Source organism: Rhinopithecus bieti, unplaced genomic scaffold (assembly GCF_001698545.2).
Source record: "Rhinopithecus bieti isolate Rb0 unplaced genomic scaffold, ASM169854v2 scaffold_6776, whole genome shotgun sequence".
NCBI classification, from domain to species: domain Eukaryota; kingdom Metazoa; phylum Chordata; class Mammalia; order Primates; family Cercopithecidae; genus Rhinopithecus; species Rhinopithecus bieti.
This window is the reverse complement of record NW_016805299.1, coordinates 2,238,202-2,252,179: the sequence shown is the minus strand read 5'-3', so window position 1 is coordinate 2,252,179 and position 13,978 is coordinate 2,238,202. Positions and strand designations below refer to the sequence as shown.

Sequence of the window (13,978 nt, the reverse complement as noted above, 5' to 3'; positions counted from 1 at the left end):
ACAACATCTCTGGAAGATCCAGTTCCAGAACATCTCTGGAAGCTCACAACATCTCCGGAAGTGGCATGAGCCACTGCATGCAGCCCCCAGGAGCTCTTGATCTGAGGCACAAAGATGCTTAGGGGGTTTCCAAGTATATTTTATGGTCACCTCTTCTCCCAACAATGTCTGCTATACTGTGTGTTTACACGTAGGTGTGTTTTTAGAGGAAAGGGTTCAAAGCTTTCATTACACTTTTTTTTTTTTTTTTTTCTAATAAAGAAAAAAGCTTTGTTGCCCAGGCTGGTCTCAAACTCCCAAGCTCAAGCAATCTGTCCACCACCTCAGCCTCCCAAAGTGTTGGGATTACAGCCATGAGCCACCATGCTGGTCCTCATTACATTCTCAAAGGGGCCTATAAAAAAAAAAAAAAAAAAAAGAGGCCGGGCGCGGTGGCTCACGCCTGTAATCCCAGTACTTTAGGAGGCTGAGACAGGCGGATCACAAGGTCAGGAGATGGAGACCATCCTGGCCAATATGGTGAAACCCTGTCTCTACTAAAGTATAAAAAAAAATTAGCCAGGCATGGTGGTGCATGCCTGTAATCCCAGCTACTCAGGAGGCTGAGGCAGGCAAATGGCTTGAACCCGGGAGGTGGAGATTGCAGTGAGCTGAGATCATGCCACTGCACTCCAGCCTGGCAACAGAGCAAGACTCCGTTTCAAAAAAAAAAAAAGTTTACTGTCATTTTATGTTATATACTTTTTTTAAAAAAAGTTTTATTTTAAAGCTGCTTTTAGACAAATAGAAGGAAGAAAAGGAAGGAAGAAGGGGTAAGGAGGAAAGAATTTTGTAGACAAAATTTAACAGATGTCAATTTTTTTTTTTTTTTGGGTCGCCCAGGCTGGAGTGCCGTGGCATGATCTCAGCTAGTCACTGCAACTTGCCCTCCTGGGTTCAAGCGATTCTTGTGCCTCAGCCACCTGGGTAGCTGGGATTACAGGTGTGCGCCACCACGCCCAGGTAATTTTTGTATTTTTAGTAGAAGTGGGGTTTCACCATGTTGGCCAGGCTGGTCTTGAACTTGTGATGTCAAGTGATCCGCCAGTCTCCGTATCCCAAAGTGCTGGGATTACAGGCGTGAACCATCACTCCTGGCCAGATGTAAATTTTTGTTTCCACAATTTCAAGGAAGAGAAAGCCAGTGTGACCAGAGGTCAAAAGATGAGAATGTTGGCCGGGCACGGTGGCTCATGCCTGTCATCCCACTATTTTGGGAAGCCGAGGCAGATGGATTACCTGAGGTCAAGAGTTTGAGACCAGCCTGGCTAACATGGTGAAACACTGTCTGTACTAAAAATACAAAAAAAATTAGCTGGGCGTGGTGGTGCACACCTGTAATCCCAGCTACTCAGGAGGCTGAGGCAGGAGAACTGCTTGAACCTGGGATGGGGAGGTTGCATTGAGCCGAGATTGCGCCGCTGCACTCCAGCCTAAGTAACAAGAGTGAAACTCCGTCTCAAAANGCCGAGGCAGATGGATTACCTGAGGTCAAGAGTTTGAGACCAGCCTGGCTAACATGGTGAAACACTGTCTGTACTAAAAATACAAAAAAAATTAGCTGGGCGTGGTGGTGCACACCTGTAATCCCAGCTACTCAGGAGGCTGAGGCAGGAGAACTGCTTGAACCTGGGATGGGGAGGTTGCATTGAGCCGAGATTGCGCCGCTGCACTCCAGCCTAAGTAACAAGAGTGAAACTCCGTCTCAAAAAAAAAAAAAAAAAAAAAAAAAGATGAGACTGTTGAGTCAGGATTAAGATCCAGATCTGCTGGCACCAATTTCAGTGCTCTTTATACTTTCTGTTGCTATTCATTCATTCATCCACTCATTCAGCAAATGTGTATCAAGTATCTGGTATGTGCCAGGTATGATTCCAAATTACACCATTCCCACATTATTTTGAGAATGCTGCAGTGCCAAACTCTTGGTATCACAGACTGTATATTCCAGTGGGGGAGACAGACAAAATAATATAATAATATAACGACGAAGGCGCAATGTTATGTGCTATGAAAAAACGCAGTCAGAGGTTGGCGAGGAAGGGGAACGGAATTTTAGATAGGGCGTTCTGGGCTCAGAACCTCCAGATGCCCGTCCATGGACTCCAACGAAGAGAGCGATTCCAGGTACCGGGGAACCCTGCACAAACCTCTCTTGAGCTTCCGCCTCGCCCAGGTTGGGACGGTAGGGAGACCAGTGGGCACATGCATGCGCACGAAGGAAACGGCAAAGCCTGAAGGAAGGTGCAGAGCGCATGCTCTCTCTTGCCCGAGACGCCGAGGATTTTGACGAGGACTCTCTTGGCCCGGATGGTAGTGCTCAGGTTAATGCCAGCGGGAGGGCGGTGCCCAATAGTAACTTCCTTTGGAGGTTGTAGTCCTGCCCCCGAGCCAATTTTCTACTTCCGTTTCCGGCGCTGCGGCAGTCCAGGTCGAAAATGGCGGCAGTTGGTGTGTCCCGAGTTTCTCGGCTGCTGGGTCGGTCCGGCCCACAGCTGGGGCGGCCTATGTCGAGTGGCGCCCATGGCGAAGAGGGCTCAGGTACTGGGGCTGGGGTTGACAGGTCGGGCCTCAGCCCCGCTCGGGCGAGGCAGGGCGGGACTATGACCTTGGCCCGAGGCCTTGCGGGAGGGAAAGTGAGACCCGGGTCCGCCCCATACCGGGGCTAAGCGATTGTGGCTTCTCCGTAGCTCGCATGTGGAAGACCCTCACCTTCTTCGTCGCGCTCCCCGGGGTGGCAGTCAGCATGCTGAATGTGTACCTGAAGTCGCACCACGGAGAGCACGAGAGACCCGAGTTCATCGCCTACCCCCATCTCCGCATCAGGACCAAGGTACGCCCTTGCACATCTCTTCAAGTGTCCGTCTCTTCGTTATGTGTGCCTTAGTGCAAGTTCTTCATTCTCTAAAGGCATGGGTGCCAGGCGTGCACAGCTTGTTTATCCTCACAGACAGAAAATGTATTTTCTTCCATTTTGTGGAAGGACAGCTGACACTTGGGATGACGTCCCAATTTTCTTTTTCAAGGTCATACAATAAGTGCCCTTCAGTTTCCCTTTTCTCCGATTCATCCTACTTCCTGCCTTCTGAGACAGTTCTGAAACAGGTGTCCGTTGTGTAAAGTTTGGAGGTTTGGGAAATCTAATTAGAGTGGCAAAGTCTGAAGGTGGTTACCGTAAGCGAACCCAGCTACATGGGGGAGGCTGAAGCAGGAGAATCCCTTGAACCTAGGAGGCGGAGTTTGCAGTGAGCTGAGATCGTGCCACTGCACTCCAGCCTGGGCGACACAGCGAGACTCTAGTCTCAAAACAACAACAAAACATGGGCATCTGGCAGCTACTAGTTGCATAATGAAAGGCTGACAGCTTTCTGTATTTCCAACCACTATCTTCTCGACTATTTTGTTGGCTGTTGATGTAGATACATTACAATGATTTGTCCTCTGTTGTTTGCTGTATCTTTAACAAGGGCTTATTCTGATTCTTTAATACTGGCCGTGCGCGGTGGCTCACGCCAGTAATCCCAGCACTTTGGGAGGCTAAGGCGGGTGGATCACCTGAGGTCAGGAGTTCAAGACCAGCCTGGTCAACATGGCAAAACACTGTCTCTACTAAAAATACAAAAAATAGCCGGGTGTGGTGGCGGGCGCCTGTAATCCCAGCTACTTGGGAGGCTGAGGTGGGAGAATCGCTTAAACCCAGGAGGCGGAGGTTGCAGTGAACCGAGATCCGGCCATTGCACTACATCCTGGGCAACAGGAGTGAAACTCCGTCTCAAAAAATAATAATAATAATAATAATATACTTAGCCAAAAGGCCGAGAAGTGATGGAAAAATAATTATTATTACATCACCTAGCCCATATAGGACTGGCCTTGTAGAAACTTAACCTAGACTCTTGAATTTGTTGAGTCTTTGAGCAGCACTCCCACCCTCGTACAGTGGAATTAGAAGTCAGACAGTAAAGGTTTCTCAACCTCAGCACTGTTGACATTTGGGGCTGGGTAATTCTTGTTGGGCCATATCCTTGGCCTGTACCCACTAGGTGGCAGTAGTACCTGCTCAACCTTGCTCCCCCTTCCCTTCCCCCGCCCCCACCACAATGTCTCCAGATACTGCCCATTGTCCCCAGGAGGGGCAAAATCACCCTGGGTTGGAGATTGTTGCCTTAAAGTAATGCTTTTCAAAGGTAATAGGCAAGATAATTGAGGGTGGACTGCCGTTTCCCAGCCCAGATATTGTTTGAAGTCTGAGATGGTGCCAGAAATCTGTATTTAATTAAGCATCTCCCTTCCCTAATACTGACTGCCAACATTTTGATACAGGTGATTTGAGGATTACACTTTCATAAACACAGCACTGGATATACTAGTTACTAGGGAGAGGATTATGAGTACCTAACTTGAGCTTGCATTTTCTGCCATCCATATTTGTTTCTGGAATTAAAACTATCCTGTAGCCAGGATAACTTTAAGGGCTCCCCTGGTAGTTATAAGAGCTCATTAAATAATGGGAAGGTTGAACTATGCCAGTAGATAAAGGACTAATTTCCATTTTGTTTTTGTATATGATCTGTAGTCCTGTTATAAGCAGTTCATGACAGTGTTCTTTCTGAATTATTTTCTGGAATTATCTAACTGACATCTTCACTCGACAGCCGTTTCCCTGGGGAGATGGTAACCATAGTCTATTCCATAACCCTCATGTGAATCCACTTCCAACTGGCTATGAAGATGAATAAAGAGAATCTGGACCACTACCTGGGCACCAGGGACCACAGCACTGGTTTGGACCATTACTCTGCACATGGACCAGAAAAAGTATACGGGACCTTAAGCTCATCTTCTTGTATCAAATGATGACTGGTATACTGGTCTTCCATCCCTTTGCTTGTGGCAGGAGATGGCTTAAATAAATAACTTAAACTTAGACTAGTCATGAGTTGAGTTACTTTCTTTGGTTGTGTTTTTTCGCAGAAATTAGCATTTGCAAGCTGAAAAGAAATTGGCATTAGTTATTTCTGTTTCCACAGTGAAGGTCTAGGCTGCTGTTTAGTGTTACAGGTCCAATTCAGCCCACTGAGTAAGTGTAACAGCCCCTCTTGGTTTATTGTGCCTGATGTGGGTAAAGGGACCAAGTGTAGCAGTGCTAATTAAGCATCAAGATTAGTCTTGGCCAGGTGCGGTGGCTCATGCCTATAATCCCAGCACTTTGGGGGGCTGAGGCTGGCGGATCACCTGAGGTCAGGAGTTCGAGACCAGCCTGGCAAACATGACGGAACCCTGTCTCTACTAAAAATACAAAAATTAGTTGGGTGTGGTGGCGCGCTCCTATAGCTGGGTGTGGAGTCTTGAACCCGGGAGGTGGAGGTTGCAGTGAGCCAAGATCGTGCCACTGCAATCCAGTCTGGGCAACAGAGCGAGACTCTGTCTCAAAAAACCTATGGTCCTTGACGGGCCTGAGATTTCAAAGACATTGAATGGCTAGCAGAATGGCTGCATTTTACATCTGAAAGAGGTACTTGTATTTCTCAGGAGGAAGTGCTTGATCTGGGTCTCATCTTTTTCCTGTCCCACTCCACTAGCATTTACTGCAGAATCTTCCCTGTAGTCATAATTTTCTCAAACATGTCAAGTTCTTACCTTGAGGTAATCTCCTTCAGGGCTGGTAGGGTCAGAAATCTTAAGAGAAATAAAGGGAGTGTGACACATTTCTGCTTATTGACTTTTTTCTGGAATTAAAACTATCCTGTTTTAATGGATAGTAAATGGCAGTAGTAGTAGTTACAAAACCACTCTGAGAGGGCAATTAATTGCAATCAAAATTTAAAACCTTTATTTTGGCTGGGTACGGTGACTCACACCTGTAATCCTAGCACTTTGGGAGGCCAAGGCGGGCAGATCATGAGGTCAAGAGATCAAGACCATCCTGGACAACATGGTAAAACCTCATCTCTACTGAAAATACAAAAATTCGCTGGGCGTGGTGGCACGCACCTGTAGTCCCAGGAGGCGGAGGTTGCAGTGAGCCCAGATCGCTCTACTACACTCCAACCTGGAGACAGAGTGAGACTCCGTCTCAAAACAAATAAAACCTTTTTTATTTGTTTTGAGACGGAGTCTCACTCTGTTGCCCAGGCTACAGTGCAGTGGCACGATCTCAGTTCACTGCAACCTTCTCCCAGATTGAAGCGATTCTCCTGCCTCAGCCTCCCGAATAGCTGGGACTACAGGCACGTGCCACCACACCCGGCTAATTTTTTGTGTGTTTTTAGTAGCGACAAGGTTTCGCATGTTGGCCAGGCTGGTCTTGAACTCCTAACCTCAGGTGATCTGCTCACCTCAGCCTCCCAAACTGCTGGGATTACAGGTCTGAGCCACTGTGCCTGGCCAGAGCTGGTTTATTCTTTCTTTCTTTTTTTTTTTTTTTGAGACAAGAGTTTCGCTCTTGTTGCCCAGGCTGGAGTGCAATGGCATGATCTTGGCTCACCACAACCTCCACCTCCCAGGTTCAAGCAATTCTCCTGCCTCATCCTCCTGAGTAGCTGGGATTACAAGCATGTGCCACCACACCTAGCTAATTTTTTGTATTTTAAGTAGAGACAGGGTTTCTCTATGTTGGGCAAGCTAGCCTCAAACTCCCAACCTCAGGTGATCCGCCCACCTCAGCCTCCCAAAGTGCTGGGTTTACAGGCGTGAGCCACCACGCCCGGCCAGTTGGTTTATTCTTTTTTTTTTTAATTTTTTTTTTGAGACGGAGTCTCGCTCTGTCGCCCAGGCTGAAGCGCAGTGGCCGGATCTCAGCTCACTGCAAGCTCCGCCTCCCGGGTTCACGCCATTCTCCTGCCTCAGCCTCCCAAGTAGCTGGAACTACAGGCGCCCGCCACCTCGCCCGGCTAGTTTTTTGTATTTTTTAGTAGAGACGGGGTTTCACTGTGTTAGCCAGGATGGTCTCGATCTCCTAACCTCGTGATCCGCCCGTCTCGACCTCCCAAAGTGCTGGGATTACAGGCTTGAGCCACCGCGCCCGGCCAGTTGGTTTATTCTTAAGGCTCAAAGGAACACTTTCGTGGTAAGGTTCAAGAGGCAACGAGGTATTTCATGTTGTATTACATTAAACTGGTAATGCAAAAGTAAGGCACATACAGTACAGAATAGAGAATCTCATTATCTTTCCCATTTTGTGATATAACAGCCTGTACTTCTGAGTCCCTATAGGACTGTTTTGGTTGTGGCCAGTCTGAGTTTAGGACAGATGTATATTATACTTCAGCTTGCTGCCTGGCCTCCCTTGGCTAGGTTCCAAACATCTTTTATAATCCTTGGATAATGGACCCTAGCTAGTCATAAATATAAATGAAGAATATTTTGAAGTGACATTACGGACAAGTCACATTAAATATGATGTAGCGACTGGTAAAGTGGAGACAAGACAATAGAGTTAGGGCCTTCTATAAATCAAGTTTCTTGGTTTATTTTTGAGACAGAGTCTTGCTCTGTCACCCAGCCTGGAGTGCAGTGGCACAGTCACAGCCCACTGTAGTCTCCACCTCCCAGGCTCAGGTGATGCTCCCACCTCAGCCTTTCGAGTAGCTGGGACTACAGGCCCACACCACCATACCCTGCTAATTTTTTTTTGTAGAGACGGGGTTTCGCCATGTTGCCCAGGCTGGTCTCGAATTCCTGAGCTCAAGTGATCGGCCCATCTCACCTTCCAAAGTGTTACAGGCATGAGTCACCATACCCGGCCTGTAATTCAAGTTTTATACTTCTTTGGGCATATAATAAAACCAAATTACTCAAGTAATTGTGGGGATTCCGTGACATTCTGAGGTATGTAAGTGCTCTCCTGATCCTTTTTTGGTACCATATCGTATTTGTGTAGCATGTTGTGGAAATTTTAGAAATCAGTGAGGTTTTGGCTGGGTGCAGTGGCTCACACCTGTAATCCCAGCACTTTGGGAGGTCAAGACTGGCAGATCACCTGAGGTCAAGAGTTCAAGAACAGCCTGGCCAATATGGTGAAACCTCATCTCTACTAAACATATAAAAATTAGCTGGGCATTGTGATGCATGCCTGTAATCCCAGCTACTCAGGAGGCTGAGGCAGGAAAATCATTGGAACCCAGGAGGTGGAGGTTGCAGTAAGCCGAGATTGCACCACTGCACTCCAGCCTGGGCGACAGAGCCAGACTGTCTCAAAAAAAAAAAAAAAAAAAAAAAATCAGGTTTCTGATTGCCATACTGTACCACTTAGCTTAGACAAGTCACTTTTTCTTCACCTTTAAGTTACAAAACACAAAACTCTCCCCAGTGTATACACGAGGTTTGTAGGTTAACAGGGTAATAGTTCCATTAAATGCACTGAGTTCCAGAGGCAAATAATGATAGAAACTAAATGTTACAATTTATTCCATCTTGCAGGATTACAGACATTACAGGGCAGGATGAGTAAACAAGGCAAATAAAGCCAGCACCTTTAGCTTCCCCCCCCCACCCGCCCACCATTTAACCAGATGCAGCATTTTAAGGATATGCAGGTTGACAATTCACTGACTTGGGTTGAGAGCTGGCAATAGCAGATCTTTGCAATTTAGGTTCTTCCTCCATAGCTATTCCAAATATCTTAATTCCTGAACTACACACTGAGAGCTCTGAAATGGTGGTCATTGCAACATTCTTGCAGCTTTCACATCTTAATCTGACACCTCTGGTGAAGGCAGGGAACTGTGTTAAAAGCTGTCTTCCTCTTTGCTAATCCAGGCCACCAGCAATCTTAACCATTAGTTACTATATAAAAATAAAAGGGTGCTCAAAAGCACCCACTGAAACTGTTGTGCCCAGATCCTTTTTCAGAGCATTAGTTCCCTGAGAGAAAAAAAGAGGTCTTAACCAATTACTTTCATGAACGATGACCCCAGTACAGTGTATGTGTCTTTTGCAGCAGAAATCAAGAGGTCAGGCAGCTCTGCTCATCTTGACTAGTTTATCATCGTTTGCATACAAGGTATATTTATGTAAAGCTGATTCCACACCAAGTATTGCAACCATAATCTCAAAAAATTGTTCAATTTTAGCACACTGAGTTCCTGCCAGATGTCACAGCAGGTAATAAATCATCTCAAAGAGTTCATCTTTTACAACTGAGAGGAAAACATCGAAGGGGGAAATAAAACTCCTCTCTCCTAAGTTCCTCATCAAATCTGATGTCTGTGTTCACAGATTTAGTTGACAAAAATCCAGAGTCCTCAATTTCTGGATTGAGAAATCCTTCAAGGTGACTGTCAAGGTCAAGAAGAATTTTCAGACTTTTCTTTGCCATGGCCCATGAATTCCAGTCCTTCAATAGGAATCTCTTTCTCCTTTATTGCTTTCTGGTAGAAGGAGAAAACACATTATAAGGACCTATATGAAGCTCAAGTTGCAAGCTTTGTAAATAAAATATGACAGCACAAAAGTAAAATCAAGCTGATTATAAAGACTTATAACCATGATTCAAACCACATACTTTTTAAAAAACAAGTACCGGTAGCATGTGGTGGCTCAGGCCTATAATCGCAGCATTTTGGGAGACCAAGGCAGGTGGATCACTTGAGGCCAGAAGTTAAGAGACCAACCTGGCCAACATGGCGAAACCCTGTTTATACTAAAAATACAAAAATTAGCTGGGCATGGGGGTGCATGCCTGTAATTCCAGCTACTCCGGTGGCTGAGGCATGAGAATAGCTTGAACCTGGGAGGCGGAGGTTGCCAGTGAGCTGAGATTGTGCCATTGCACTCCAGCCTGGGAGACAGTGAGACTCTGCCTCAAAAATAAATAAAAACCAGAAGTACCATAATGAATAAATCAAGTGTAAGATTTGAGGGAGACTGGAAAAGGAGTTGTGAGGGAACCATTAAAATTAAGTGAAATTTGAAAAATAATCATCACTTTGTGTTGGTCAAAGACTTACTGGCTATGTGACCAACTAAATGGGATGAAGACAGCAACTACCTCGGGGAACTGCTGTGAGGATGTGTTGGGTTAACTTATTGGAAGTGCTTTGCCCAGTGCTGTTCTAACAATTCAAAGCAGTTCCACATCCATTGGGCCAGAATAAACATTTCCTAGTTGCAGTTGCAGGGACTGGTCAAGAGAGATAAACAGGCTAACGAAGGGTTTATAACATCAAAATAATGTGATCCTCCAGTCTGAAGTATAACCCTGCCCAGACTTCAGCTGTAGTAGTGGAAAAGTGCACCACCTGCGAAAGAATCACGGAAACCTGGTGCTAGTGAACTCGGATCAATCACTTCCTATTTCTGGGTGTTAGTTTTTTATGTATAAAATATGAGTAACTATGCCCACCTTGCGAGTTTAGGATGAATACCAAATGAACCAAAAGATGTGACTGTGTTTCTTAAAAACAAAAGCACTGCACCAATATTTGTCATTCCGAGAGACACCCAAACGGCCTCGGTGGTGATGATAAGGGAGCAAGCTCCTGCCACTGGCTTCACAGCGGCTTTTCTCCACCCTTCCAGTCCAGTCCCAACCCCCATAAAATACGACGAGTGTAGTGGGACACAGCGCGGAGAATGCGGGGCCTGGAAACAGGCGGAAAGGCTCACCTGAACACACTGCTGGTAGCGCTTGAAGAGGTCGGTGCACGGGTCCCCGGAGCTGTCCCCCTTGAGAAACTTCTCGGCGAACCAGCGATTGAAGCACTGGTCGTATTCGCGCTTCATGTCCGTGCATGCCTCCCCCACACTGTTCATGGCGACGGTGGTGTCGGCGGCGGCAGCGCACTCTGATGTCATCACTCTTAGGCGCGTCGCTCGGCGTTACGCGCGGGCGCACTACGGGGGCCAAGGAAGGAAGAAATGTGGTCGCGGTTGGTGTCGCTGGGCCTTCGGGCCCCTGTGGGCGGGCGCCAGGGCTTCACCTCCAAGGTGGATCCTCAGGTAAAGGCCAGGGCCATCTAGGCGGGTGGCGGAGCAAGCCGGGAGGCACTCTGGGGCGCCGGTGACCCACACTCCCCGCCTCATTCCTCCTCCAGGGCAGTGGCCGGATCACGGTCCAGGTGATCGAGCACCTGGAGCGTCTAGCGCTTGTGGACTTCGGCAGCCGCGAGGCAGTGGCGCGACTGGAGAAAGCTATCGCCTTCGCCGACCGGCTACGCGCCGTGGACACTGACGGGGTGGAGCCCATGGAGTCGGTCCTGGAGGACAGGTAAACTCGAGGCTGCAGCCCCGAAGCCTTGAGCGTGGCCCGTTCGCAGCCGTTTAATGTGACGATTAGCGAACAGTTTTCCAGGGGGTTAAAGAGCGTTAGCGAGATTCAGGAACTTGCCCACGGTCACCTCGCGAGTCAGTGGCTTCACTCTTCCCCTTTTTCATTATGGATGCTCTCGCTCGTGTCGTCCTAGTGTAAGTAGAAACAAAACCCAAACTGCTCATCATCGCCTTTGTGTTTTTTTTCTTGAGACGGAGTCGCTCTGTTGCCCAGACTGGAGTGCAGTGGCGCGATCTCGGTTCACTGCAAGCTCCGCCTCCCCTGTTCAAGCAATTACCTTCCTCAGCCTCCCGAGTAGCTGGGATTACAGGCGCCTGACACCACGCCCGGCTAATTTTTTTTGTATTTTTAGTAGAGACGGGGTTTCACCATCTTGGCCAGGCTGGTCTTGAACTCCTGACCTCGTGATCCACCCGTCTGGGCCGCCCAAAGTGCTGGGATTATAGGCGTGAGCTACCACGCCTGGCCTAATCATCGCCTTTGAGCCCCTACTCCACAGAGTCCCTACCTGCTCACTCAGACTACTCTTCTCAGTACCCTCCTTGGCTACCTTGACTGCATCTCCAGCAAGACAAGTTCTTTCCCTCTCTAGATCTTTGCACTGGCCCTTCGTTTTTTCCTGCCTCTCAGTATTTGCATGGCTGCCTCCCTCTTGGCACAGGTCTCAGCTTATCTTCTGGAAAAGGGCTCTCCTAACCACTCCAAATCCCTTCTCCCCTTCTAGTTAGTAACATATCCTATTGGGTTTTTCCCCCTAACATTTTAATGGACTTTTGTTCATTTGTTATATCTCTTATTAAAATGTGAGCACATTATGAGATTTGGTTCCTGTTGCATTCCTGCCTCGAATTTTTATTTTTTGAGATGGAGTTTATCACCCAGGTTAGAGTGCAGTGGCATGATCTCAGCTCATTGCAACCTCCACCTCCCAGGCTCAAGAGATCCTCCTACCTCAGCCTCCAAGTATAGGACCACAGGCTCGTGCCACCAGGCCTGGCTAATTTTTTATATTTTTGATAGAGACAGGATTTTGCCATGTTCTCCAGGCTTGACTCCTAAGCAAAGGTGATCCACCCACCTCAGCCTCCTAAAGTACTGGGATTACAGGCATGAGCCACAGCGCCTGGCCCAGTGTTTGATTCTTTAAAATCTCTTCTCTACTTTGCAATTTTCTTTTTCCTTTGGGACAGGGTCTCACTGTATTGCCCAGGCTGGTCACAAACTTCTAGACTCAAGAGATCCTCCTGCCTCAGCCTCCCAAATAGCTGGGACTGTAGGTGTGCACCATACCTGGCTAATTCTTAAATCTTTGTAGAAACAGGGTCTTGCTATGTTGCCCTGTCTGGTGTCAAACTCCTGGTCTCAAGCAATTCTCTTGCCTTAGCTTCCCACTTCCTCAAGAAAGTCTAACCTTTTTTTTTTTTTTTTTGAGATGGAGTCCTCCCCCCTGCCCCATTGCCCAGGCTGGAGCACAGTGGCACGATCTCGGCTTACTGCAACCTTCACCCTCCAGGTTCAAGTGATTTCTGTGCCTCAGCCTCCGGAGTAGCTGGGATTACAGGCATCCGCCACCACACTCAGCTAATTTTTGTATTTGTAGTAGAGACGGGGTTTCACCATGTTGACCAGGCTGTTCTTGAACCCCTGGCCTCAAGTGATCTGCCCATCTTAGCCTCCCAAAATGCTGGGATTACAGGTGTGAGCCACTGTGCTGGCCAAAAAAGTCCATTCCTTTTTTTTATTTTGAGACAGTTTCACTCTTCCACCCAGGCTGGAGTTCAGTGGTGCGATCTCAGCTCACTGCAACCTCCGCCTTCCGGTTTCAAGTGATTCTCTTGCCTCAGCCTCTGGAGTAGCTGGGACTACAGGCGCCCTCCACCATGCCCAGCTAATTTTTGTATTTTTAGTAGAGATGGGGTTTCACCACATTGGCCAGGCTGGTCTCGAACTCATGACCTCGCAATCTGCCCGCCTTGGCCTCCCAAAGTGCTGGGATTATAGGTGTGAGCCACAAGTCTTCATTCTTTTATACTTAAAGATTCTCTACCTGTGGCTCTCATGATATCCAAAAGGACTGATTTTTACATGTATTTATACATCTATTTAAGGGATATGTTGTCTCTGCCCCTCTCCTGCTCACCCACCTTCCACAGCATGTCTGTTTTTCCTCATCATGTTCTCAGTGGTTGGCACTGAATATTCGGTAAATATTTTTGTTGTTTTTTTTGAGATGGAGTCTCACTGTTGCCCAGGCTGGAGTGCAGTGGCGCAATCTTGGCTCACTGCAACTTCTGCCTCCTGAGTTTGAGATTCTTGCCTCAGCCTCCTGTGCATCCGGGATTACAAGCATGCACCACCACACCTGGTTAATTTTTGTATTTTTAGTAGAGAGGAGTTTCACCATGTTGGCGAGGCTAGTCTTGAACTCCTGACCTCAGGTGATCTGCCCGCCTCGGCCTCCCAAAGTGCTGGGAATACAGGCGTGAGCCACCCTGCCTGGCCTCAGTAAATGTTTTTTTTTTTTTTTTGAGACGGAGTCTTGCTCTGCCACCCAGGCTGGAGTGCAGTGGCCAGATCTCAGCTCACTGCAAGCTCCGCCTCCCGGGTTTACGCCATTCTCCTGCCTCAGCCTCCCGAGTAGCTGGGACTACAGGCGCCCGCCTCGTC

General features: G+C 47.7%; 3 protein-coding genes across 3 annotated transcripts in view; 2 read left to right on the top strand and 1 right to left on the bottom strand.

The window, feature by feature from the left end:
* The first annotated feature begins 2,432 nt into the window (after positions 1–2,432).
* On the top strand, positions 2,433–4,975 carry COX6A1 (cytochrome c oxidase subunit 6A1). The gene is made up of 3 exons (XM_017872128.1): positions 2,433–2,580; positions 2,730–2,872; positions 4,695–4,975. The coding sequence occupies exons 1-3, from the start codon at positions 2,478–2,480 to the stop codon at positions 4,776–4,778; spliced, it is 330 nt and encodes a 109-aa protein (XP_017727617.1). The 5' UTR covers positions 2,433–2,477; the 3' UTR covers positions 4,779–4,975.
* Positions 4,976–8,418: 3,443 nt separating this feature from the next.
* On the bottom strand, positions 8,419–10,896 carry TRIAP1 (TP53 regulated inhibitor of apoptosis 1). The gene is made up of 2 exons (XM_017872127.1): positions 10,648–10,896; positions 8,419–9,410 (listed from the first exon to the last, which is right to left on the bottom strand). Exons 1-2 carry the CDS (start codon positions 10,834–10,836, stop codon positions 9,327–9,329), a joined length of 273 nt encoding a protein of 90 aa, XP_017727616.1. The 5' UTR covers positions 10,837–10,896; the 3' UTR covers positions 8,419–9,326.
* The window catches only part of GATC (glutamyl-tRNA amidotransferase subunit C), a 13,717-nt gene continuing 10,573 nt past the window's right edge, over positions 10,835–13,978 (top strand). Inside the window, exons 1-2 of the mRNA XM_017872126.1 lie at positions 10,835–10,980; positions 11,076–11,248. Of these exons, the coding sequence (XP_017727615.1) occupies positions 10,900–10,980; positions 11,076–11,248 (254 nt within the window). The 5' untranslated portion in view covers positions 10,835–10,899. The remainder of the gene's footprint in view (positions 10,981–11,075; positions 11,249–13,978) is intronic.

Coding starts and splice junctions, on each gene's coding strand:
- COX6A1 (XM_017872128.1), top strand. CDS start 2,478: ATGGCGGCAGTTGGTGTGTCCCGAGTTTCTCGGCTGCTGGGTCGGTCC. Junction 2,581..2,729: donor CCATGGCGAAGAGGGCTCAG/GTACTGGGGCTG, acceptor GCTTCTCCGTAG/CTCGCATGTGGAAGACCCTC. Junction 2,873..4,694: donor ATCTCCGCATCAGGACCAAG/GTACGCCCTTGC, acceptor TTCACTCGACAG/CCGTTTCCCTGGGGAGATGG.
- TRIAP1 (XM_017872127.1), bottom strand. CDS start 10,836: ATGACATCAGAGTGCGCTGCCGCCGCCGACACCACCGTCGCCATGAAC. Junction 9,411..10,647: donor GCTACCAGCAGTGTGTTCAG/GTGAGCCTTTCC, acceptor TCCTTCTACCAG/AAAGCAATAAAGGAGAAAGA.